At 39.3% G+C, this 26,153-nt stretch overlaps 1 protein-coding gene across 1 annotated transcript; it reads right to left on the bottom strand.

The window, feature by feature from the left end:
• Nucleotides 1-955: 955 nt before the first annotated feature.
• Nucleotides 956-2,500, bottom strand: LOC147601713 (uncharacterized). Its single transcript, XM_086741482.1, has one exon. The coding sequence runs from the start codon at nucleotides 2,498-2,500 to the stop codon at nucleotides 956-958; it is 1,545 nt and encodes a 514-aa protein (XP_086597608.1).
• Between the last annotated feature and the right edge of the window lie 23,653 nt (nucleotides 2,501-26,153).

The following is a 26,153-nucleotide window of genomic DNA, read 5'->3' on the forward strand; positions in this document are numbered from 1 at the left end:
TCATCAATATATTGATAGACTTTCACCTCTGCTTCTACATCAATCTTTGCCAATTCCTGAGCTAGGGCGTAGTGTGCCAAGGTCGGGGAATGCTTGTAGCCTTGTGGCAGACGTGTGAATGTATATTGCTGACCTTCCCAGGTAAATGCAAAGCGATCTTGTGTCTCAGGTTGTATCGGTACCATAAAAAACATATCTTTTACATCTATAGTTGCCATTACCTTATGTGTTTGCTCTTGAATGGTTGCTATCAGTTCGGCAATGTTAGGAACAGCTGCTGTCAGTGGACCAGTGTTGGCATTTAGCCGCCGATAGTCCACAGTCAATCTCCATTTCCCGTTAGGCTTACGTACCGGCCATACGGGGGAATTGAATGGGGAATGTGTCGAAACCAATATTCCTCTGGCTTTCAGATCTTCAATCACTGGAGTGATGCCTTCTCGAGCCCCTAGTGATAGCGGGTATGGTTTGACATTTGTTAATTTGGACGGGGGAAGAGTAGGTACTGTCTGTAATAGTCGTATTTGTCCTACTCTCGGGCCAGTTGTTGGAGCCCCAAAAGCCCACAAATTGCCCTGAGAGTCTTGCCACCGGTGTCCTTTCAGTACATCAATGCCTAGGAGGTTCATAGGAAAGTCGCCTATGGCTACCTGAGTTCGAACAGGGTTATCTAATCCTGGCAATGTCAAAATTATTGTGGTCATCGCTACTGGACACTGCTCACCTAATGCATTCAGAACCATTGTTTTTTTATGTGGGACTTTGATTCCACACCGTACAGCATCTTCGTGTTTAATTGCAGATATTTGGGCACCTGTGTCTACCAAAAAGGTAATAGTTTGTCGGTTTGGTCCAATAGCCACAGTAATTAATAAATCTCCTCTTTCATTTAGGGTGAGTTGTCTCAAAAACGTCCACACTCCGCTCCCCCTCTCACCCACGGAGGGCGGAGAGCTTAGTTTCCCTGCGGTCCCTTCACTTTGGTAGTTTCTGGTTCTGCATTTTCAAAATCTATTAGAGGTGGTGCAGTGGGGCTTGGGAGAGGCGCGGCAGGTTGGGGCTTTTTCTCTCTTTGTCTCTCATGTCCCCATCCCTTCACTAACAACTCTAACTTGGTGGTGGGGAGACCATCCATCAAGTCCTTTGGAATTCCTAGACTCATTCCTAATCGCCACCAGTCCTGCCGATTAAGAATTTGCTTTTGTCTCTGATTATTAGGCTGAGGTAAATTTCTCTTTTGGTTTGGCACTACCTTTTGCGGCGAGAACATCTCTGTCATTCTCACAGCTTTCGATTCCGTTTTCTGCTGTGGGCCCCCTACGGGGCCGTATTTTCTCCCATAATTTATTAACTCATGGGCCACCTCCCCCCATGTCCACACCTTCCTACCATCTCTTGTTCGATCGGGGGTTACTGCCATCTCCAAGGCGGAGGTGATTCTGTCTATCTCAGGGATATTTTGAATCCTCCCTTGTAATTGAATACCTATGGGTTTAAGTGAGTCAGGGAGTCCGCGAATTAAAGGTGTCATCCTTTCTGGGTCTACAGGCAACATCATCGGCGAACTCACATGGGGTTTCAGTTCCCGATCATACATCATTTGTAAACAAGCTGCCTTTTGAACATTCTCTACGAGGTGATCCACAGACCCAGCAATGGCAAGTGGATCTCCCCTCTCCAGGGGATTCAAACCTCCTGCCCAATATGCCGCTCGCTGTGTTAAAGTCCAGGGTGCCCGGTTATCTCCTGTAGTTAAGAATACTCCCGGACCCCAATATCCTTCTGCTTCCTTCTCCGACAACATTATTCCGTCTCCCCCCGATAGGGAGACCCTCCACACATATTCAGTCTCTGTCTCCTTCGGAGACCTGGAGTATTCCTTCTTTAATTTTGCCAATTCAGTGGCAGAATAGGGTGTTTCCTTAGTTACAATCTGTGGTTCACCATCAGGACTGTCATAAAGATACTCTGTTTTGACCAGGGGACACACATGGGGAAACTCCCCTACAGTCTCCTTAGCTCTTTCCAAGTCCCTTTGCGGGTATATCTGCCTTATTTCCTTCTCTGCTTCTACCAGACAACCCTTCTCTTCCAATAACCGATTGCGCAACTCTTCTTTTAACAAAACATTCTGTTGACGTTCCTTTTCCAACAAAGCTCTATTCTCTTCAAGTTGTTTTTGTAAAGTCTGAACAGCCACCTGCAGAGCATCGAGGGCTGCATCAGCCTGACTGAGTCTCTGCCTACGATCCTCGATTGCTGCTGCTAAGCTCGCCCCTAATACGGCGCAAATTAAACCTTTACCCTTTCCAGGTCTTGCCCTTGCCTCCTTTCGCAGGACAGTTATCCTGTCAACAACACTCTGAGGCTGAAACCAATGGTCTTTAGCCCACAATTGCCCTTGAATTGAAGGGCGCAAACGATGTGTTTCTAAAAAGGTAAACAACTTCTCGATTTCTCCCTCAGATGAGGGGGCAGAATCATGAGCGGTTTCTTTCATTATGCACAACTGAAAGGGGAACAACGTCTTGAGGGGGAATTACACCTTACTCCACAATTTCCCCTTTGTTGTTACCCTCAAGAGGCTACACCTTACCACAACACAACACAAATTTCTCAACAAGTTGCCTCGTCAGAGGCTGGTAACTGAATGCCCCTCGGTTTACACCGACAAGTTTCACAACAATTTGCCTCGTCAGAGGCTGGCAACTGAATGCCCCTCGGTTTACACCGACAAATTTCACAACAATTTGCCTCGTCAGAGGCTGGCAACTGAATGCCCCTCGGTTTACACCGACAAGTTTCACAACAATTTGCCTCGTCAGAGGCTGGCAACTGAATGCCCCTCGGTTTACACCGACAAGTTTCACAAGAAGGTATCAGAGCGTCTCACTCATTCCCAGATTCCGTTCGCCACAATGCGCTTCTGTCTCCGAGAATCCTGCCGACTACGCCAATTAAATGTCACGAACCGATAAAGGTCCGGTCGTGAGAGGTACGAATTTCTCGGTTACAGAATTAAGACACAACGGTGTCATACGCATATGTTGGTTCTTTATTTCATTCACACACAAAGGGTAAGGGGGGGGGGAGAAAGAGAAGGAGGAAGAGAGAAAAAGAGGGGAGAAAATACCACCACGGAGAGTCAGCGTCCTGAAAGTCCGTTGTACAGAGTGGGTGGGGTGGGTGCCTCAAAAGGATGACGATGCCCCCACGGAGAATCGGCGTCCCGAAGGTCCGTCTGAGTGGGGTGGGGGTCCACACACACACACACACCAGGGTTCATGCGGCGACCCTTTTTGTAGTCCTTTGTAGGTCAGGTGCTTCCTGCCTGTGGTTTAGCTTGTGATTGCTGCATCCTGTTGATCTGTCTCTGTGGTGGTACGTGTTAGCTCTCTGCAAATGCAAGGCCCGCTTGTTCTTTGTAAGCCGTGCGGTTACCTGAAGCATGTTGTTACCTGATTGCTAGTAAGACAGTGTCCACAAAGTCATTTTGCGTCCCCCAGAGCTGGCCTCCATTGTGCAGTCACTTGGCAGTGCTGTGCATGCTTAGTACCGTCCAGGGCCTGAGCTCATGCACAGGGTTTGGCTCTATTCTGGGGGAAGGGTACAAAACAAGATACCCCATTTTGCAGTTCTTGGAGTTACTAGGCACATGTTGCTGCTTCAGCTACAAAACAGGATATTTGTCTAGACATTCCCTCACAGTTGTTGAAGTTTTTTTTTTTTAGCATTGTGGTTTGTCAGTTCTCTCTATCATTTAGCGATGTTGAGACATTAATTAACCTTTTCAGTCTCTGACAGAAGCAATTAAGAAAAAGTTTTTATTCTAAAAAAAGCGCTAATGTTCAGTTTTTTACCACTGTGAAAACATTCCCTGAAGACAAGAGTTATAAAAGAACTCAGTATAGAAAGATGATTTCTTAAATAAGAGTCATTAATTGTTCAACTACAATTACATGGTCAGCTGTTACCTTTTGGATATGGAGTCATATTATTTACTACTTCTGATTTTAAAGCCAGATAGTTATATTCAGTTAATTCTTTGCACAGATAATCAAGTATAAAAATACATTGTCTGGATTTATATTTACTTCTAAAGTGAATTTGGCAAATTTTGAATAGAAATGCCAATGTATATATTTAATCCAATTTAAGTAATTTTTTTAAATTAAATTTACATTCATTTTCCTGAATGTTCTAGTTTATAAAATTACTGGAAGAAGGACTAGCAGTCTTAATAATGATGGGAAAGTTATCATGCAAAGTTCTAGCATTTTGTGCATCAATATCCTGCATAAGTAAGCACTACATCTAGAAATTGTCTCTCATTTTAAGTTATCTAATCTGATATGTAAGAATCTACTTTTTAAAACAGAACCGTATTAGCGAAAATAACATTTCCCGAAATCTAAATAGGATTAATTCAGCTAAATAGAACATGTACACTTACCTGGCAACTTCTAATTATAATTTATCACATAAAAGCTCTTATATGTTTACATATGCAAAATAACACATACATAGTCAATATATCCCATAAAATCATTAACCACTCACTGACTTTCTGTGCAGCAATATACTCAAAGCTTAAGGGCAGAATAATAATCTGCAGATACTCAGTGTAAAACCAGGATGATCTTAAACTACAATAATACAAAATTTCTACACTTTAAACAGGACAGGTGGGAGAAGGAAGACAAGGGAATTAAAACTAATTATTCTATGTAAAGGTTAGGTACACTGCTTAGAGCAATGATAAAATTGTTGATCTTAGGTATGCAAACATGAATGTCAGAGCTGTTTAATACTTGGACACTTTCTTACTCTGAAAAAAGAGAACAATACATATTTCTTTCAGTACCTCAAGGAGGCCTACAAGAAAGATGGGGAGAGGTTGTTCAGTAGGGCCTGTTGTGATAGGACGAGGGGTAAGGGTTTTAAAATAGAGGGAGGTAGATTCAGATTGGGTATTAGGAAAAAAATTTTTACAATGAAGGTGTGGAACACTGGAACAGGTTGCCCAGAGAGGTGGTAGAATCCCCATCCCTGGAAATGTTCAAGGCCAGGCTGGATGAGGGATCTGAGCAACCTGATCTAGTCAGGGATGTCCGATGTCCCTGCTCCTTGCAGGGTGGTTGGACTAGATGACCTTTGAAGGTCCCTTCCAACTCTAACCATCCTATGATTCTATATTGAGCTGCCACTTTGTCAGACATTGGACAATAAACCTCTTTTAAATATATCCAGTTATTATTACAAAAAGAGAAGGTTGTTCTAACCTCATCAAAAGCTCTAATCGAACCATAAACTCTGTTCTCAGTGTAGTAGTTATGCTCAAACTCCTAAAGTGCAAACATTTTGCAAAAGGAGCTCACTGCTCTCCACTGGCACAACACAGGATCTCCTTTGTGGAGGTATCACTGACCTAGCTTTAGATTAGGGATGTATTGCATCCCTTGATCACAACTCTTACTTCATTAACTCCACCAGCCACCTTTGGGCACAATAACAGGAGAGTTTCTTATATGAGCACCACGCAGAAGATTACTTCAGTGTTTTGAACTTCATTATGTCTGGCAGAATGCATCATCAGCTATTTAGGAATACAAAACTGAAAACAAACAAAAAAGCATGTGGCAAAGACAGAGGTATCTATTCAATAGATAGGTTTAGTTCTGAAGGTTTAGATCTGAAAAGTCAGTGAAATGCCTATTTTACACCTTCTCCACCTACATGGCTTCTGAAGGTAAGAGAATATCTTCAGACCGAATGAAAAGTCAGAAGTCACAACAATAATGACTCAAAGAGAGCAGGAAAGGTTGGGGATACTGTAAACATTCAAAGTTACTAGCAAGAAGTGTGTTGTATAAAACTCTCTGGTATCTGAAAAACAGACTATAACCTCTTGTTGCACAAGCAAAACCACCCTGCTAAACAGCAAAGGTCCCTCATAATCTGATCTGAAAAAACTCCCCACCTGTAAAACTGTACTACCTGTGATTTTAAACAGGACATGTCAACAAGCCTTGTGAAAAATTTTAGTACTAAAGAGAAAGATTTATGCTCTGGCAATCTCAGGTGATTCAGAGAAACTTCTTCCTTGCCCACTGTCTTCACAGTACTCAAATTTTGCAACAAGAACAAAAATAGTAGAAACAGACAAACAGAAGGAAATTAGACTGGAGGAAAGCTCTATAGCAAGCCTGAGAGGGGCCCTCAAGGAGTTCTTCAAGTAGCAGAATACACGCAATGGTTGACAGAAAAGTCTGCCATGACATGAGATTGAATGGAACGTTACCTCCACACTTCGAGTAGGTTGCTGATACTATCAGTATCAGCAGCAAGTTTGCTTATGAAAAGCTTTCATTATGTCTATGTAAACTAAATGAAATCACAGTACCAGTGAAGAAAAAAAAGCAAACTCTATCCAAACTGGTTCAAGCATTTGTTTTTAAATATTTTTCTCAATACATGCTTTTACTTATACTGTTGTAAAACTCAATACTATCTAAGAACAATTAGTCTGAGTTTGTATAAGCTAATGAAAATGTAACTTGACCTTCGGTTTTATACATTAAAGGATTTGCAAAGATCTGATTTTGGGGAGTTGTTTTTTTTTTTTTTTCCAGAAAAGAGAAGTTAGATATGCACATATGCACTGGCTAATTTTAGGAATCTAACTTACACGCAAGAATTAGGACTTTACTTAGCCAGACATCTCCAAAGTATCTATCAGAACTGTCATTGAAAAAAAGTAGAACTTGTGTAGTTTTGGAGATGTACCTACGCACACACACATGTACATATACATATATATGTATACAAGCCTTCCAAAAGTGATATATGTATATAATATATATACATACATAGAGATCTAAAGGGAAAATTGAAGTAGTAACACTATATGATATTAAAGTTTCTGCTTAAGGTCAGGTTGATGCTGTTGTCTGTGCTTAAATATTAGAGAAGAATAAAATGCAGAATCTGAATCCCATTAACAGAAGTGTTTTCAGCTTGCTGCACTAGATGGGAAAACTTACCCTTATTGCCTGACAGACCGTAACAGCAACTTTTCCCCTTGCATTGTTGTGTAACTTCTATTACAACTTTAGTGAGATCTAGAAGTTGAGAAGTTTAGTTTTTAAGGCCTTTCCAGAAACATTCTAGACATACTCTTTCTAGATAAATTAAAGTATTCTTTTATGGAATCATAGGATCATAGAATAGTTTGGGTTAGAAGGGACCTTTAAAGGTCACCTAGTCCAACCCTCCTGCAAGGAGCAGGGAAATCTAGAACTAGATGAGGTTGCTCAGAGCCTCATCCAACCTAGCCTTGAATGTTTCCAGGGATGGGGCATCCACCACCTCTCTGGGCAACCTGTTCCAGTGTTTCACCACCCTCATTGTAAAAAATTTCTTCCTTATATCTAGTCTGAATCTGCTTCCTTCTGTTTTAAAACCATTACCACTGATCCTATTGCAACAAGTCCCACCAAAATGTTTCTCCCTGTCTTTCTTATAAGCCCCCTTTAGGAACTGGAAGATGGCTATAAGGTCTCCCTGGAGCCTTCTGTTCTTCAGACTGAACAGAATCATAGAAGCATAGAATCTTTAAGGTTGGAAGATCAAGTCCAACTATCAGCCTAACACCACCATGTCCACTAAACCATGTCCTGAAGTGCCACATCTACACATTCTTTGCACATCTCCAGGGATGGTGACTCCACCACTTCCCTGGGCAGCCTGTTCCAGTGCCTGACCACTCTTTCAGTAAAAAAAAACATTTCCTAATATCCAACCTAAACCTCCCCTGGCACAACCTGAGGACATTTCCTCTTGTCCTATCACTAGTTACTTGGGAGAAGAGACCAATACCTGCCTCCCTACAACCTCCTTTCAGGTAGTTGTAGAGACCAATGAGGTCTTCCCTCAGCCTCCTCTTCTCCAGACTAAACAATCCCAGTTCCCTCAGCCGCTCCTTATAAGACTTGTTCTCCAGAACCCTCACCAGCTTTGTTGCCCTTCTTTGGATGCGCTCCAGCAATTCAACGTCCTTCTTGTACTGAGGGGCCCAAAACTCAACACAGTATTTGAAGTGTGGCCTCACTAGTCCTTCCCTACTCCTGCTGGCCACACTATTCCTGATACAAGCCAGAATGTTGTTGGCCCTCTTGGCCACCTGGGCACATTGCTGGCTCATGTTCAGCCGGCTGTCCACCAGCAGCATTCCGCCAAGCAGCTTTTCAGCCACTCTTCCCTAAGCCTGTATCGTTGCATGGGGTTGTTGTGACCAAAGTGCAGGACCTGGCATTTGGCCTTGTTGAACCTAATACAATTCACTTTTGCCCATCAATACAGACTGTCCAGATCCCTCTGCAGAACCTTCCTACCCTCAAACAGATCAACACTCTCACTCAATTTGGTGTCATCTGCAAACTTACTGAGGGAGCAATCAATCCCCTCATTCAGATTGTTGATAAAGATATTAAACAGAAGTGGCCTCAGTACTGAGCCGTAGGGCCTGAGAGCCCCAGCTCTCTTAGCGTGTCTTCATAAGAGAGGTACTTCAGCCCTCTGGTCATCTTGACGGCCCTCCCCTGGACCCTCTCCAACTGGTCCACATCCTTCTTATGCTGGGGGCTCCAGAACTGGACACAGTACTCCAGGTGGGGTCTCACTAGAGTGGAGTAGAGAGGGAGAACCACTTCCCTCAATCTGCTGGCCACGCTTCTTTTGATGCAGACCAAGATGCAGTTAGATTTTTGGGCTACAAACGCACATTCTTGGCTCTTGTTAAGCTTCTCATCCACCAGCTCTCCCAAGTCCTTCTCAGGGCTGCTCTCAATCCATTCTATGCCCTGCCTGTATTTGTGCTCAGGATTGCCCTGATGCACGTACAGGTCCTTGCACTTGGCCTTCTTGAATCTCAGTGGAAATAAGGAAGCAGAGGAAGGACAATACAATATTTCCTTGTGATATTGGAAAATTTGCTGAACAATGCTCTTCAACAGCAGGACGCTGTATTTTTACAAACAACCAGTGCATTTCAAGGCTTCTTGCTACTTTATGTGGAAGAGTATTTTGAAAACATCTAAATCCATTTTCCTTCAGAAACTATTCCATGTTATAGTAACTCAGTGAAAAAGGAACAAAAGATTCCTGAAAATGGTCTCTGTTGTCACAGCAATGTTTTTTTAAAACAAGCAGATTAAAAATTCCAGGTTAGTATAAGATGAAAAAAGAAAAAGTACAATTTCTGTTTCAGAAATGGTAAAAGGGAAAAAGTGATTCCTCATGCACAGCAAGAACTGGGATTACACTACATTGCATTTCTACCACATAATTAAAATGACCTAGCCTTGGAACAGAATTATTCAAAGTTGCTCTTATTCAAGTGCAGGTTACACTTAAGAATTAAATATTGTATGAAGATACTCTTACACCAAAGTTACTACCAACCAGAAGAATGTATTTAAGGAGCAGTAATTTATTGTTACTTATAAATTGAAGAGAACAAGTCTGCCTGGATTCTGTTTTCCGACAGCACCTGTATTTCAACAGGAAAAAAAAATGGAAAAAAAAAAAGCTGTACTCCTGAAGTTGTTTGTTTTAAATCTGTGCAGATTTCACTGTAAACTGTGCTGAGAATCTTCATTACTCTGCCATTAGCAACATTATTTCTTTCGCTATGATAATCACCAGAGCTAAGGAAGACTTTATTGCAGCTTCAGTATTACAGTCAAGCTAGGAGAAAATAATCAAGATTCTCATATCTTTCAAATAAGCTATTTAAAGTTGTTTAATTTTTACTACAAAATTAGATACACAACAAAATGAGGCTGAAGGGTCTTTTTTTTTTTTACGAAACCTGAGAATTATTTTTAAAATAACTATATAAATCTAAATGTGTTTTGTGTGTAAAAAGCACACAACTGAAGGACAAGATAAAGACAAAACTAAACCTTTTTTTTTAAATCTAGCTTTAATCAAATTAACTGGAATATTGCTACTTCTTTTAATTTTGATGTGAAAGTAGTTAACTCCATGCAGCATTTAGATTCTTTCAGTAGCAATAGGATATAAAAATATAAATAGGCAATTTGATTTCAAAAGATAGCTGAGTTTAGGAAGTAAACTTGTTGGACTATAGTAAAACTCATCCTCTCAGTGTCATTTAAATAATTTTCAAGAAATGGCACCACATATTTCCTAATTTTTAAATTTTATTTTGTCCCTATCTCATACTTGCTATTTTAATGTTGCTACACTATTAACAAATTCATTGTGAAGTTCTGAAGCAAAATTTCCCTGTGAACAGGAAATCCCTTTCTTTACCTCTACTTGATCTCTTGCCTTACACAGAGTGACACCTGCTGCCAAGCACCAGAAAGGATCTTGAGGAAAATTAAAAGAAAAAATTACATACCAGGCCTTGCTTGGAACTGAATGAACACTGGCAGTGTTAATGAAAATTGGAAAACATGGTGGAGTCAGGCCACATTAGGAATAGAAGAAGTTCAGATCTGTATTTCCTATTTTGACAACTTCTATCCTTGAGTAGGCTGGGAGAGGGGAGGCAGGGAAGAGATAATTTCCTTGAAACTCCACTATAGTTTCCTTGTACGCTTTTCTACCTTCATCATTCTGAAAGGAGTTATAACACATGGTTGCAGGTAATAAAAAAAGGCAACGAGCTCACTGGCACAGAAGTCCCTTCCAGTTCTACGGGCTTAGTTTTGGTTCAGTCCTTTCACTTTGTCACAGAAATCAGTTTCACTGACAGGCACAGGGTTAATTCCTTATAAGAACTTCAGCAGGTTCAGTAGTATGACTGGACTTCCAAAAACGATTGGATAATTAACACTGTTCATGTTATTAATGGAAAGTAATGACATGAATGGTCTCTGAGTTGAGATTGTCAGCAAGGCATCTATGTATACCAAGGAGTACACTTTCTTTCTGGGAGAAATTTTTTTTTTTTTTTTCTGCCAAAACAGAACTGAAAGGATACATCAGAATAGCTAACAACTAGGAATTAACAACTCATCTTTCTTTAAACCATCAATATCACTCAACAAATAGTGTCAGTCAGTGTATAGCAATGTCTTTCCACCTAATATATGAAGGGAATTATTATTAATGAGATTACCATGCTTAGCAGTTCTCACACAATACACTGATCATTTAATTTACTTTGAAAAGAGAAACAGTAAGCTATAGAACTGTTAAAATATGTGCTATGCTTGCTGAATTGATGAATTGTTCAAATAAAGAACAAACCTGCCTCTGAAGCTTTATCAGATAGTATTTTCTAATAAACTGTGACACTCTACACAAGATGTTAGGCTTTTCTCTCTGCTGTGTCTCAGAGTCAGTTCCAGCACTACAAAAATGACTACAAGCATAGCAACTGCTGTTCAGGAGTGCTAACAGACTAGACCCAGAGCAGAGAAGAGAGGCCAATGCCCAGGTATGTCATTACTTTATGTTCCCTTCTCAGGATCCATGGTTAGATGCATGATGTGGCAAAGGAGAGCAGTTAGGGGTTTTATAATCCTGCTTAGACATTTTATTCTCTTCCTAAACAAGAAAATATCAAAGGAGCACATGAAAGGGAATATGCCAACAGGCAAGTCTACCATGATTTTACGAGGCAGACTAGCTACCCGACCAAGGTTTAGGAAGTCTCACTGCATGACACCACAGCAAGGAAGTTAAACTCTTTCCAGACATCTGAAGACAAAAACAGAATAAGGAAGCCAGCCAGAAGGAGGGCTGCTAGAAGGGCTCAGGTAGGCACGGTGGGTCAGTAAAGCTGCCTCCAAAGACAGCTGCTGCTACACCAACCAGTTCAGACTCCCTAGCCCCTGACATTCAGTTGGAAGTAACAGCAAATCTAATCCTGGCATTTTGTTTCATTTCACAGTGACATAAAGATGTATAAAACTAGTGTGGCAATGGAAAATGTTATGATACTCAATTACCTTGGGTGCCTCAGCAAACTGCAGACTAGATTTGCTTGACTTAAAGGGAATGCATCAAAGAGTATCATCAGAGCTGTGAACAGAATAGGAATGCATAAAGAAAGGTAGCAATAGGAAGTTAAAGTGACTATGACAAACAAGAAACACACCAACCAAAACATACCAAACATACCAAAAGACAATCTGATTTCTATACACTATCGTGGTATTATTTAAATTGAGTTTCAGCAAAACCAGATGAGAGCATAAAGAAATGCCCAGTCTTGTAAACACTGACATCAGCAAGACGTACTGTGGAGCAGTGACTGATCTGCAAATCACATACGGTAGCCTACATAATAGATAAGGAGCACTCTATTTAACTTCTGCTCTGTAGACATGAGGTTTTGAAATATTTCAATTATGAGGGGAAAAAAAGTAGTAAAATATTCCCACTCTTCCATACCAAGTTTGGAGTAGTTCTTTTGATTCTGTGTAGTTTAAACATAGAGGCCATTTTTAAACTTTATAGAACAAAATTTCAAAAAATATGTGTATATATATTTTTTTTCCATTTAGGTTTACTGCAGCTTTAACAACTCCCAACTGGTATTCTGTATGAGTCTAACATTGTGGTCTCTCCTATCATTTTAGACAATTATTCTTCCTTCTAGTACCTACAGTGCATGTTTGTATATGGTATATTCAGCCATAATATTTGCTGAATTTATTATTTTATGGTCTTACACACTTACTGGCTTTAACGTATTCTAGATTTAGAAATCGGTGTTGATTTTTTTTTAGTGTATTTTTTTTAATTTTGCAAAAGATAAAATATTTTACTAGATCTTAAAATAGTGTATATATCAATGGCTACAATTTAAAACATTTTTCCAAGCATTCTGTTTCAGTGAGACCTCCAAATTCATGGTCAATTTTTTTCCCAGGCAGTTTTCTTCAAGAATATACAGTATTTAAGATGCGGCCTCACCAGGGCTGAGTACATGGGTACAATCTCTTTGCTAGTCCTGCTGGCCACAGTATTCCTGATACAAGCCAGTTGGCTCTCTTGGCCACCTGGGCACACTGCTGGCTCATGTCCAGACGGCTGTTTGCCAGCACCTGCAGGTCCCTTTCTGCCAAGCAGCTTTCCAGTCATTCTTCCCCAAGCCTGTAGTGTTGGATGGGGTTGTTGTGACACAAGTGCAGGACCTGCCACTTGACCTTGTTGAACCTCATACAATTCACCTCAGCCCATTGATCCAGCCTGTCCAGATCCCTCTGCAGAGCCTTCCTACCCTCAAACAGATTGACACTCCCACCCAGTCAGGTGTCATCTGCAAACTTACTGAGGGAGCATTCAATTTCCTCATCCAGATCATTGATTAAAATATTAAACAAGACTGGCCTCAGCACTGAGCCCTGGGGAACACCGCATATCACCGGCTACCAACTGGATTTAACTCCATTAAGTACAACTCTCTGGTCTTGGCCATCCAGCCAGTTGATCATTATTGATGAGCTTGCTTCCTTATCAGAAACTCAACAGATTCTTTGTAGTTCTTTTTATGCTGTATACCTCATTCCTGTGTTTATAAGCCTCATAGTTTTCCAAGCTAGAATTCGTATCTTCCAAAGTTTATATTACATATATTGCATCGTATCATTAAACTTAGACAGAAAGATTTGAGGTTTAAATGGTGTGATTCAACAGGGATAACTAAATACTGTTATGATTGTCAAATTATTTTAAAGGGTTACTTCATATATAGGAATATATATAGGAGTAATATATAGAGTAACAATATAGAGTAATATATACATGTATTCCTCTGTAGAGAGAGCGAGATAGAGATTCATATGGGGTACATGTATAGATCTTCCTTTACTTGTATAGATATAGATAAATAAACAAAGGAGAAGAGCCATATTATTCAGGTGATTAGGATTGCAGCTCCATCTTAAAGACAAGAAACCTCATTAAACATCTTCACCTTGTAACAGCAGTTTTGTAATCCCTCCCCCAAAAAGAAGATCATCATGAGATGATGTTTAGGGACTAAAAGTACTAAGTTCTTACAATGGTAACTTCAGGATGTTATTTACTTATGACAAGTATTAGCTGTGTGCAGTCTCTTAAGTGCTTAGTATCCCCCTGCACTTTGTGGTGAGGAAAGCTGTCAGAGAATTGTCATAAAACTAGTGAGTGATAGTGATCTCACTGTAGCACATACTTCACTGCTGTTTTTTTTCCAATCAAGAAGAGATATTGAGAGTGTATGGTGGGGTCAGTCTACCATATGGAAACACATATAAAAAAATTTCAAATATTGGTTTAAAAACTATGTTGAACTCCATCCTTGGCTAAATCACATAATCACATCAAGGGAAAAAAAAAGTCTCTTTCCTATTTCTAAAAAAAAAAAAAAAAACCAGTTGCTGCCAGTCCAACTTATACTATTCCAGAATTTCATTATTCTTATAAAAATATACAATGGTATAGTTATTACTTTACCCTGAAGTGATGTCAGGGGAATAGTGTGACAATATTTACACAAGCCTTTACTAGACAGAACAGCTCCCTTTGGTTGTTTCTTTCCCTTTTGAACATTTAAGCAACAAAATTTTACTTGTGGAGAGGATCATGCCATGCAAAATTCAAGCTTTTACAACTTCTAGAAGGCATCTACGGCATGGCAAAAAAGTTGCAGCAAGGCAGCTGCAACCACTTAATGCTTGTTTTACACACAAATGGCTTTTAGTTAAAAGATGTATTCCAAGTTGTTGCATGCTTTAGCTTCTAACATTTGTCTGGATTATCCACTTTTAGAAAGAGTAGATGTAATATTAAGATTCCTTTTTGAAATCTCTGATGGGCACATTTCCCATGTTTTAAGGCATTTTTTTCCCATATCCCCACCAAAAAAAAAAGCATATTCCATGACTAAGGTCATGGTTATACCCCATGCATTTAAAATCTCTCAGCTGTAGGCTTTTACTGATGCTGTCTGGGAGCTGCACCCTGGGCCCTCCTGTGATCCTGCTTCTCCCAAAAGCATGGGCTCCCCCAGCCAGGCCCCTCTGCCATGGTCTCCCCAGCAAAGCCCCCCTAAACGTAAAATATTGCAAAGACCTCTGAGCTCACTGGCTCCAGGGTCCCTGAGGCTCCCTTGGTGCCACAGGCCGTCGCTCATCCTGCCCAGCTATGCCCTCTTACAGTGACACAAGGCAGGCTGCAGAATCCCCTAAATGGAGAACAAAGCAATAAAACAGGTGTAATCCACTATGGAACAAAAGCTAAAGGGCTGTCTGTAGCTGACTGTATGAGCACTAGTGGGATGAGAGCTGGGAGGCGGATCAAGCAGTTTCTGCTTTATCTGTTCATCCTTGCACATCAATGCTATTGTGCCTCTAATGTGATTTATGAGTAACAATGCTTGTCATACGGAAATTACTGTTGTTGTTTCTGGCCATGCATAACTTGTCAAAACTGAAAACACACTCTGCACTAAAGATGCTCTCACCTCTGCTGCACTTCATTAGCAAAATTTAATTAACAAAATCTTAAAGCCTGGGCTTTCCTCAACAACAAAATTCAAATCATAGAATTACTCTAATCCTCTTGCAGATGGATTATTTTTTACCGGGGGTAAATTTCAGAGCTTTTCCAGTGTCACTGCACTGAGTCTACTCGGGAATGCCTTCCCGCGGAGGTGAAGGACATAGTGTTGCCTTTGCTCTCACTCTATGTGAGCTGCAAGCCTGGCCTGGCTTTGAACATGCCACAGAGCCGCTATGCACATGCACAACCTTACCCTGGAGGTGCCATTTTTGTTGAATTTGAGCTACAACTGCACAACACATCAAATGCCAGATCAGTTATGAACTGGTCTGGTGAAGTGAGGGTAACAATGATGCCTGTAGTAAATTCTCCATGATTATAGAAACAATTTTCTTTGCACAGTTCAGATATATATTTTAATCCTCACTCTATCTTAAAAAGAAAAAAAAAAAGTAGAATTTCAGTTTAAAAACCTTACTTTTCAAGAAGTGGTGTTTCACGTGTGGACATTCCAACATGAAACGGTCAGCATAAACCCCACAAAACTAAGGATATTGTTATAAAATCCAAGTAACTTAGAATAAGAAAGCATGGAAGTGTATGTGCATAGAAAACACAGCTAGTGTTAGTTCTTATACTAAATGTATTAAAGACATAAGTAATGAAGTTGGTCTGTGCAGATATTAATCAAACAAGATATTTATAATGGTCACCTTTTTCTTTCAGAAATAGAAAATCAAAGTAAGGAAAATTCACTTTTCCTAAAGAGCTAGTGTCTCCATAAAAAACATCAGTCTTACCACACCAGACAAACTTCTGCACACATTAAAAATACTGTATAATAGTATTCTGTGTCACTTTACAAGAGCATAAATCAACTCTTCTTTGAAAAATCCTCTGTACACTACTTACTGATGGTCTTGGAATTAAACACTTAGAGACAACAACTACTTCAACCTTAATTTGAAGAAAAATACCATTAAAATTCTTAAATACATTTGAACACTCTGACACATAAGCAAGTACTTAAACACAGGAAAGTCTGCTTCTGTTAATACTGACCAAGCTGTGGTTATTCAGTGTATTTCTAAAATTGAGATTTCACTGGTTGGAAGAAAAGTTCTGCCAGGACCTATACTACTTCCATATAAATTTATCTGCATTGCTCTTCTTGTGCTGGGAGAAGCAAGGAGGCTGAGCCATAGGGATCCGCAAGTTATATAGTCCACATGGCTCACCTGACTACCAATTTAACCTGTGTGGGATACAGAGATGTTAGAAGGCAGCAAAAGTCCTTCTGAGTCAACAGATACGGCTACAGTGGAGACTGCAACAGGCAGCAGAGCAGAGAAAGCTGAACTCTGGGGGAGGAAACACTGCCAATTTTCTCAGAAAGTGATACATTTGAAGAGTTATTTAATTTACAGTATGTCTTTGTTTTAAAAGTACACATTTATTTAATTAAGTAACTAACAAATTTAAAATAAACATCACACTCCTTTAATAAATCTTATGCAGTAAATATTTGTCTTTTGCAGACTGCAGTTACTACGGGTCTTGTCCTGTCCTGGCATGTTAGGTTAAAGTTCGTGTCCAAACATGTCTCTAAAATAAAATGGTAGTAATTCACAGGACGCTTGAGAGCTGACACTTTTCCAGGACTTGAAAAGTATTTTCTTTTAAATAAAGGTATTTTAGGCAAATTTATTTAAAACCATTGCCGTGAGTGAACTCTAAAATAATTATCCAGAATTGATATATTTATTTTACTGCAGTGACTGTGGGATTCTGAGCAGTGTTACAGTCATGTATCTGCGAGTGGAGGATATTTCCCTGAAACACAGGGCTCAATGGTCCCTGCTGAAATAATTCTTACCAAGTTTGAATATACACTCCATACCAAACAATAGCTATTGAATAAAAAAAAAAGTCAGAATAGACAATGACACTGCCACAATATCCTTCATAATGGGCATCAGTTTCATTGTTGGTTTCATTACAAGACAATGGGCACAAATGGAAATATATTAAATTGCATCTAAAAAAAAAAATTACCATCAAAGTTATCAAATACTGGAACAGGTTACCCGAACAGGTTGTGGAGTTTCTATCCCTGAAGATACTTAACACTTGACTAGACATGGTCTGAGGAAACTTGTTCTAGCTGACCTTGCTTGAGGAGGGTGATTAGACTAGATGACTTCCAGAGGTCCCTTCCAACTCCAGTGATTCTGTGATTACAAGTAAATGAAAGGACAACCTGGATGTTTTCAGAAGCCTCAAAATGAATTACCAAGATACTATGATTTAGGCTTGTTTTTATAAAAGATGGTGCTGTTTCACCTATTTTTGTCTCATTCCCCTCTGTTCTTACATTCTTTCTCCACCGGAAACTTGCTAGTACCTGGAAATTGATTTTATTAAGAAAGAAAAAAAATTCCTGATCGACCAGTGTCACAGTTTGAACAATGTTTCCCTCCCCTGCCCCAAATGATAAAAACGTATCTATAAGAACTGAGTCAAATAACTTAAACATTATTTGTATTAAGAACATTGGATTTCACTTCCCAAGTACAATGCTAAAGGCACTAAGTAGGTAAATTACTAGACTAGAATAAATTTACTGTCTTGCCTTTGAGAAATGTTAATAACTAGAAATGTTAATAATTAATAATTACCAATAAAAGTCAGCCAGCTCATCTTTACTAATTTCCCATGGTCATTTCCACATTCAGCATTTGATTAATGTGAATTCATTGACCCTAAAGTAATTACCCAATCATTATCAGACAACAAAATGAACTTCAATAACTACCAATCAATATAACCACTAATGCAGTATATTTCACATTAATGATTCAACAGTCAAAACTCACTTTGCTTAATATCCAGGATCAATAGTCCTTATCCGTGTGCTTCAGAATACCATATTCATAAGAGGATGCTTAGATTAAATATCCATTCCTTTAAATGTCAGTCCTTTGTACATGACATATTAGATATTTTCCTCCTTCACATTTACATCTCAAAATGTGTATTGGTAAGTGTCCAACAATGGAAGTTAAGCAAGTACAAGCAAGTAGATTTAAAATTCATTATACATCTACATTCACCCTCAAGTTCCCTTCTGAAAGGATTCTGTAGCTAGAGAGTATAATGAAAAATATTTTAGATTTCATCAAATCAATAGAAATATTGACTTACAGATAAAGACAATTAACTATTTAATACAATATTGCTTGAACACCTATTTATAAAAGTTGTAATAAAACCTTTCATGCAAGACAGGTTAGCTTATCCCTATGGTGCTCTTCATATAGCTGGAGATTCTTGAATGAAGTCGATCTTTCCTTCACAATGAAACTTCTTCAAACTGAGATACAGCTAGCACCATGTCTTTTCTGCTTGATTTCTCTGGGAACGGAAAATATGTCCCCTCTTGTCTCTAGAAAAACTTAAGCCATTTTGGATTCATGGGCTTGTGGGATTTCATATTTATATGGTCAAAATGCTGTAACTATCTAAAGGAATTTTGCTTAATAAGCCTGAGTGTAGTTGCTAATAAAGTTTAAAAAAACTTTGTTACCTAAAATATTTCAAATCTTGATTTTAACTTATCTTAAATCTACATACCACTCTTTATATATATACAGATCATATAATGAAATTGTTGGTTATTAAAATTATTTACTTATGGATACATTTCCTATTTAATATTTTTTATATTCAGTATTTTCTAGTTTAAAATTTTAAAAGTCATTTTCTATATGGAATGGCATTACAATAATCACTCCTACTTTGCCCAGAAAAACCTTAATATTTTCCCTGGCTTCCCTATTTTTACTCTATTTTAACTCTTTTCAATCTCTTACTTAAAGTAATTATATTCAATTGGTAATTAGTGAAGTCATTACTTATATAAAGTGCTCTTACAGAATCACAGAATCATAGAATGATTTGAGTTGGAAGGGACCTTAAAATCCATCTAGTCCAACGCCCCCCACAAGGAGCAGGGACATCTTCAACTAGATCAGGCTGCTCAGAACCCTGTCCAACCTGACCCTGAAGGTTTCCAGGGATAGAACATCTACCACCTCCCTGGGCAACCTGTTCCAGTGTTTCACCGGCTTCATTGTAACAAAAACTTCTTCCTTATATCCAGTCTAGTTCTATCCTCTTTTAGTTTAAAACCATTGCCCCTTGTCCTATCACTACAAGCCCTGTTAAAAAGTCTGTCCCCATCTCTCTAATAGGCCCCCCTTTAAGTACTGGAAGACTGCAATAAGGTGTCCCCAGAGCCTTCTCTTCTCCAGGCTGAACAACCCCAATTCTCTCAGCCTTTCTTCATAGGAGAGGTCCTCCAGCCCTCTGATCATTTTTGTGGCCCTCTGCTGGACCCACTCCAATTGGTCCATGTCTTTCCTGTGCTGAGGGCTCCAGAGCTGCAATGCAGTACTCCAGGTAGGGTCTCACCAGAGAGGAGTAGAGGGGGAGAATCACCTCCCTTGACCTGCTGGCCACAATTCTTTTTGATTCAGCCCAAGATGCATCAAAACATTGTGAACATTGTTGGCTCATGTTGAGCTTTTCATCCATCAGTACCCCCAAGTCTCTCTCAGCAGTGTTCACTCAATTCCTTCAGCCTATATGGATACCAAGGATTGCTCCAACTCAGCTGCAGAACCTTGCTCTTAGTCCTATTTAACCTCATGAGGTTCACATGGGCCCACTTCTCAAGGTTGTCCAGGTCCCTCTGGATGACATTCCATCCCTCAGGCATGTTGACCGCACCACTCAGCTTGGTGTCATCTGCAAACTTGCTGAGGGTGCACTCGATCCCACTGTCTATGTTCATTGATGAAGATATTAAATATTACTTGTCCCAATATGGCCCCCTGAGGGACACCACTCATCACCAACCTCCATCTGGACATCAAGTCATTGACCACTACCCTCTGGATGCAACCATCCAACCAATCCCTCATCCACTGAACAGTCCACCTATCTAATCCCTATCTCTCCAATTAAGACAAGGGTGTTGTGGGAAACTGTGCCAAAGGCCTTACAGAAGTCCAGGTAGATGACATTGGTAACTCTTCCCTTGTCCACTGATGTAGTCTCTCCATCACAGAAGGCCACTGGGTTGATCAGGCAGGACTTGCCCTTGGTGAAGACATGCTGGCTCTCTGGAATCACCTCTCTGTTCTCCATATGCCTCAGCATAGCTTCTAGGAGGATTTGTTCCATGATCTTCCCATGCACACAGGTGAGGCTGAGAGGTTGGTAGTTCCCAGGATCCTCCTTTTTACCCTTTTTGAAAATGGGTGCAACGTTTCCCTTTTTCCAGTCAGCAGGGACTTCACTATGACTTTTCAAATATCATGGAGAGTGGCTTGGCAACTACATCAGCCAATTCCCTCAGGACTCTGGGATGTATCTCATCAGGTCCCATAGACTTGTGTATATTCAGGTTCCTCAGGTGGTCATGAACCTAATCTTCTCTTACAGTGGTAGGAACTTTGCTCCCCCAGTCCCTGTCATGCAGTCTATGCACTTGAGGGGTGTGGGAAGAGGGGTTACCAGTGAACACTGAGGAAAATAAAAGTTATTGAGTTCCTCAGCCTTCTCATCTCCTCAGCCTTCTCCTCATCTCTCACTAGTGTTACCAGTTCACTAATCTTGCTCATCAGGAAGGGTACACTTTCACTGACCTTCTTTTTCTGGCTGACATAGTAGTATAAGCCCTTATTATTCCTTGCATCTCTTGCCACACTCAGCTCCAGCCATGCGTTGGCCTTCCGGACTCCATCCTTACACAACCAGGCAATGCCCCTATAATCTTCCCAGGATACCTGCCCCTGCTTCCACCACCTATGCATTTCCTTCTTGCCCTTTAGTTTGACCAGCCGGTCTCAACTCAGCCATGCTAGTTTCTTGCCTTCTTTGCCTGCTTTCTTACACCTGGGGATTGAGAGCTCTTGTGCTCTCTAGAAGGCATCCTTAAAGATCTACCAGCTCTGTTCGACTCTCTTGTCCCTGAGGGCAGTCTATAGGTGTGTATATATAGTATATATAGGATGTATAGTATATATAGGATGTATAGTAATGAGTATACATGTATATATATAGTATACTTACTAATGAGACATTACTTGAAACCAAATGTTTATTTTGTGTTACATTTAAATTTGATTTAAAATCATGACTCCTCAAGCAAGCATATCTGAAAACACTGCTTAAAAAATTCTCAGTTTGTGTAAATAAAAGCTGTGTTCTTTAGTCATAATGAATAAGGAATGAATTTTAATAGTATATTCAAAAATACCAAACAGCATTTCTTTATTTCCCTTAAATATATGATCTTAATATTACTATCTTATGATGTTCTGAGGTTTCATAAGAAACATGCCCATATAAATGCTTTCAGAATGAGGGAGTTTTTTTGAATGATAAATCTTCTTCATTTAAGTATTTTACATTTGAAAACCTTGAGAAATAAGTAAGTTTTTTGATTATGCTTACCAGGAAACAAAACAAAAATAATTTTCATTTACTTAATTTAGCCAGCTGTAGAGTGTAGAGACAATTAGTAGCCTTTAAAAAAACCACTGAGCTTGACATTTAAAAGGGGCTTAACATTTTCTTAAAGGGGAAAAGAGGATTTTTCTACTCTTTAGAAGCTCTACCAAATTATTTCTCTTTGAATTATCTGTGTTAATTAAAATTATAAATTAACTTTCATGCTTTATCTCCAAATATTCTCTTCAATTACTTTATGAATCATGCTTCAATCAGCTTAGAAAATGTATTTCAACTTAAGTTGATGGAACAACATCTTTAAGGTATTTTATGCATTCTTTTATAACTTTGCAGATCTCATTTAGAGGTCTCGTGGGGGTATAGGGGCCCATGTTAGAGCCCCTCACATGCTAGGGAAAGTTTTCAACCAATCTGCAAGCTTGGTAGAATTAGAATAATCAGGTGCTGTACTAGAAATAAAAAGTCTGTTACTCAACTGTGTGGTCCTGAAGATAAATTGCTATTCCAGAGCCCCATGTTCCCTTGTCAGGTAGCTGCAGAGCTGGAAGTCAGCTTGCCAAGAGAAGTGGTACCAGGATTATAGGTGCCATATGAGAGACACCTTGCAGCTCAGCAGCACCACACCAGTATTTCTGGTGGACCTTGGAGGATGGTTCCTTTTTGAAGGGGCAACTCTGTGTTACTCTCAAACCCAGAAACTCATGCCTCCCAAGAGGTGGCTCCTGCTGAGCCTCAGCTGAGTGAGGGAGCTCACCACTTCGAGGTGGTGGTGCAATGGCTTCAAGTGCCAGATCACAAATGCCATCTCACTAGGAATTGTTCCAATACCACAGCCAGGGCTGTGTTGGGAAACAACCTCTCTTCTCAACAGGAGACAGGAGTTAACAGTTTCCACACCCTAGAAGAGGTAAGACCTCAGTACTCAGCAAGGACAGCAAGAAAGTGGTTCAGAAATAGCTCGCAGCCAGAGGGGACAGGGGCACAGGGGGCATAGTGTTTGGCTGAGTTACTGCGGGCATTCTGAAGGAAGTGTTTTGTCCTCAGGATTGTCAGAATAAGACAGGCTTACAATCAGTAAAGACTAGAGACTACAGATTTTATCATAAGATGCTATGATTTCAAGTAAGACCTATTATTTTTGCTTTGTTTTGTATTTGCAATGGAAATGGTCTGTTAATAATGGAGGTGTTTTAATGGTTTACAAAAGATATGTTCTTGAACAAAAGTTTTTTCTCAGCACTAGTATTATATCTTTGTTTATTGTCAGTACCTGTTCAGACACAGAACAAAGAAGAGTCTCTTTTGTCAGTAAGCATCTGTGAAGCCAAGAAAAGAATGCTTAGGATGAGCTTATTTTTAATTGAGAAGGATATTACAGAGCTTCCCACAATTTCTAAATACAGTTTTGTTTTTAACTCTTTGTATTCAGAGGGAAGAGTGAACGTTTTATACCACCAATATCTATTAAGCATTATTAAAGGGCAAGTGAAAGCATCTTGCGACAATGTCCTATAAAAATATTTTGAAAGAGTAATTTGAAGACAGACACAAAAGTTGTACTCACAGAATTTCTAATATATTTCTAATTTTATTTTTTATACAGTAAACCTCACTGTAAACAACAATGTGGGATGGTAAGTAGCATTCTCCCCAAAATGAATCATATGCACACTTCAACAAAGTAAGAACAACTGCAGGATGTCTTGTGGTAACATCAAAAAGTCACCTTTTGCCTTTGGAAATATATGCTGTTCAGGTGTGGTCCTTACATTGCCAGAATAAGCAATATGATCATTCAGGAGACAGAAACTCACTTCTCCCAGTGAAGTGCTTGTGAAAAGGTTAACATGCCAAAAGCCCCTTATTTTCTCCCCCAATAGCAGGAGGTAAATATTTTATGGCTCATATATTATATACTCATTAAGAGCAACATTGTTTCTCTGTCATTACAGATGAGTTTGTTTCTATCCATCTCCCACCTCTCATTTCCAGGTTGCAAAATACCCCAAAATTCCCAAAATCAAAACCAATAAAACAGTTTTGTTTAACAAACCTTCAATGAAAATTAAATAGTATTCTTAAGATATCTATGTACATCCAGATCAACAAAAATGCAAGTCAAGATTAATTGTCTCCCTATTCACTAGTATACCAGACTGTTTCTTAATAAAAGCACATCTTCTTAAAACTCCTTGCTTTTTCTGTTTTGTCTCAATAGGTTTAAAAGAGTCTATATCTGTGATTTTTACTTCAGATCTACTTTAACTGATTAGTACAATCATTTGCTCTCAGTCAGAAATAGAAAATAAACTGACTTTAGTACAAATGCTGAAGGACAGCCCAGGCAAAAAGAAAAACAGACCTGTCTGCTGGAATCTGTAATCCTGCCATCAGTGTAGAACTGAGAAGCCAGAATGCATGTAAGAAGTCCAAGATTTTGCCATCCAAATGTCCATAAAAGAAATTAGTTTAAGGTCACAGTATTGGGTTCATAAGGAGGAGGTAGTAATTTAATTCCTAAGGCTGCAAGAGGTTTGCTGGGAGATTGTGATTTGGGAATGTGTTCCTAGTTTTAGGCACTAAATATTTCCTAACAATAACAGTAACAAACAATGAAGCAAATTGCTTAAAGATAGCATCAAAGTACTAAAATACTTTGCTGAATCAGGGCTTTTGAGTTACAGTTTCCCAAATTAAGACACCATTGGGTCTCAGCAGACCTAGCATCTACCATATGTTTACTTCTGTGAACAATCTCCATTAGCAGAGATAAATCTTGTAGCACAAATAATCCTGGGCTTATTTGGGTTGTCCTGGTCTTTCATTACAAATAATAATGGTGTATCTTTTCCACTCTTTATGATAGAATGAACTTGAGATAATAATAATAAAAAAAACCAAACTACAGACACCATTAAATTTTGTTAGCAGACTCTCTCTCAAAGTCTTATGAATCTGGTGAGATAAGAGGGAATCAGTGAGGAGTAAATTAGAGGACAAAGAAGTAAAAATATAATTGTCCCTGACAGAGAAGAGCCTGAATGTAATGTGGGAACAGACACAAGGCAAAAACCTATTTTTATAGAAGCCCTTGCAGTAATAAAAATTCCTGTTGGAGGCCACCTTCTGAGATATTGCTAAAATAATTTTCTGTGATCTTTGAAGCTTTTTTCTGTACCGATATATATACAAAAAATAATCTGTTATTGGAGGACAAAGTGATAAAAAAAAGAACTACAAACTTTGAAGTTTAAATCCTATAACTAGAATTCAGAAACACTGTTAACTTTTCCAGCAAAGAATTGTCCTAAAAAAAACCCAAAACATACCAGAATTCTATCTTCCTCCAGAAATATAAAAGCAATTGCATAGCTCTTTTGTACTCTGTAAATAGTTCAGATAAACAAGAAATGATGTAAACCTTAAAAATAGTTTGATTAAGCCATTAAGTTGGAAATCATCACACTGAAATGTCTCATCCATGAAAGTGTGGCATAAAATTTATTTTGAAATTCTTTTATACTTTTTTTTTTTTTTCTAGTGACTTATGGTTAAGTTACCTCATGATTGGATTTAGCACTTAAGGTAGTATGAAGGCAAGATTACAAAAGGAATGCAAAGAGGTTTTTTGTGTTTGTTAATTATATTCAAATACCCACAGGTCTTTTCTGCCTGAGAAGGTCAAAAAGAGCAGCCTCTGTCTGCCCACAACAGTAAACTTTCTGTTCTGCCAGCAGTCTCCAGACCAGCCCAGACCATCCCATATGTAGAAGAGATTTCACTACTTATATCTGCTATGATTTTGCCAGGCAAATCTGGGCAGCCTGCCTGCAGATAGGTTGTGCAGATTGGTGGTAGTCAGAGACAAAGCATTTTTTTCCCAGTGTTCACGGCTACTCTTAAATTACATTTCAGGAAGTGGTAGTAGTAAAAATATAGAAAAATCACATCTCCAGACACCGAGACAGGTGCTCTAGTAGGATGGATAGTGTCATGACAGAAACATGGTGAGGAATAAACTCTGAAGTGCATAATTACTACTGCCGTGAGCCCATTGGGTGGAGCCACAGACCCCCAATAGGACT

Source organism: Chlamydotis macqueenii, chromosome 2 (assembly GCF_036417535.1).
Source record: "Chlamydotis macqueenii isolate bChlMac1 chromosome 2, bChlMac1.mat, whole genome shotgun sequence".
NCBI lineage: Eukaryota > Metazoa > Chordata > Aves > Otidiformes > Otididae > Chlamydotis > Chlamydotis macqueenii.

Excerpts from the sequence above, each read along its gene's own strand:
- LOC147601713 (XM_086741482.1), bottom strand. The coding sequence starts at position 2,500 with ATGAAAGAAACCGCTCATGATTCTGCCCCCTCATCTGAGGGAGAAATC.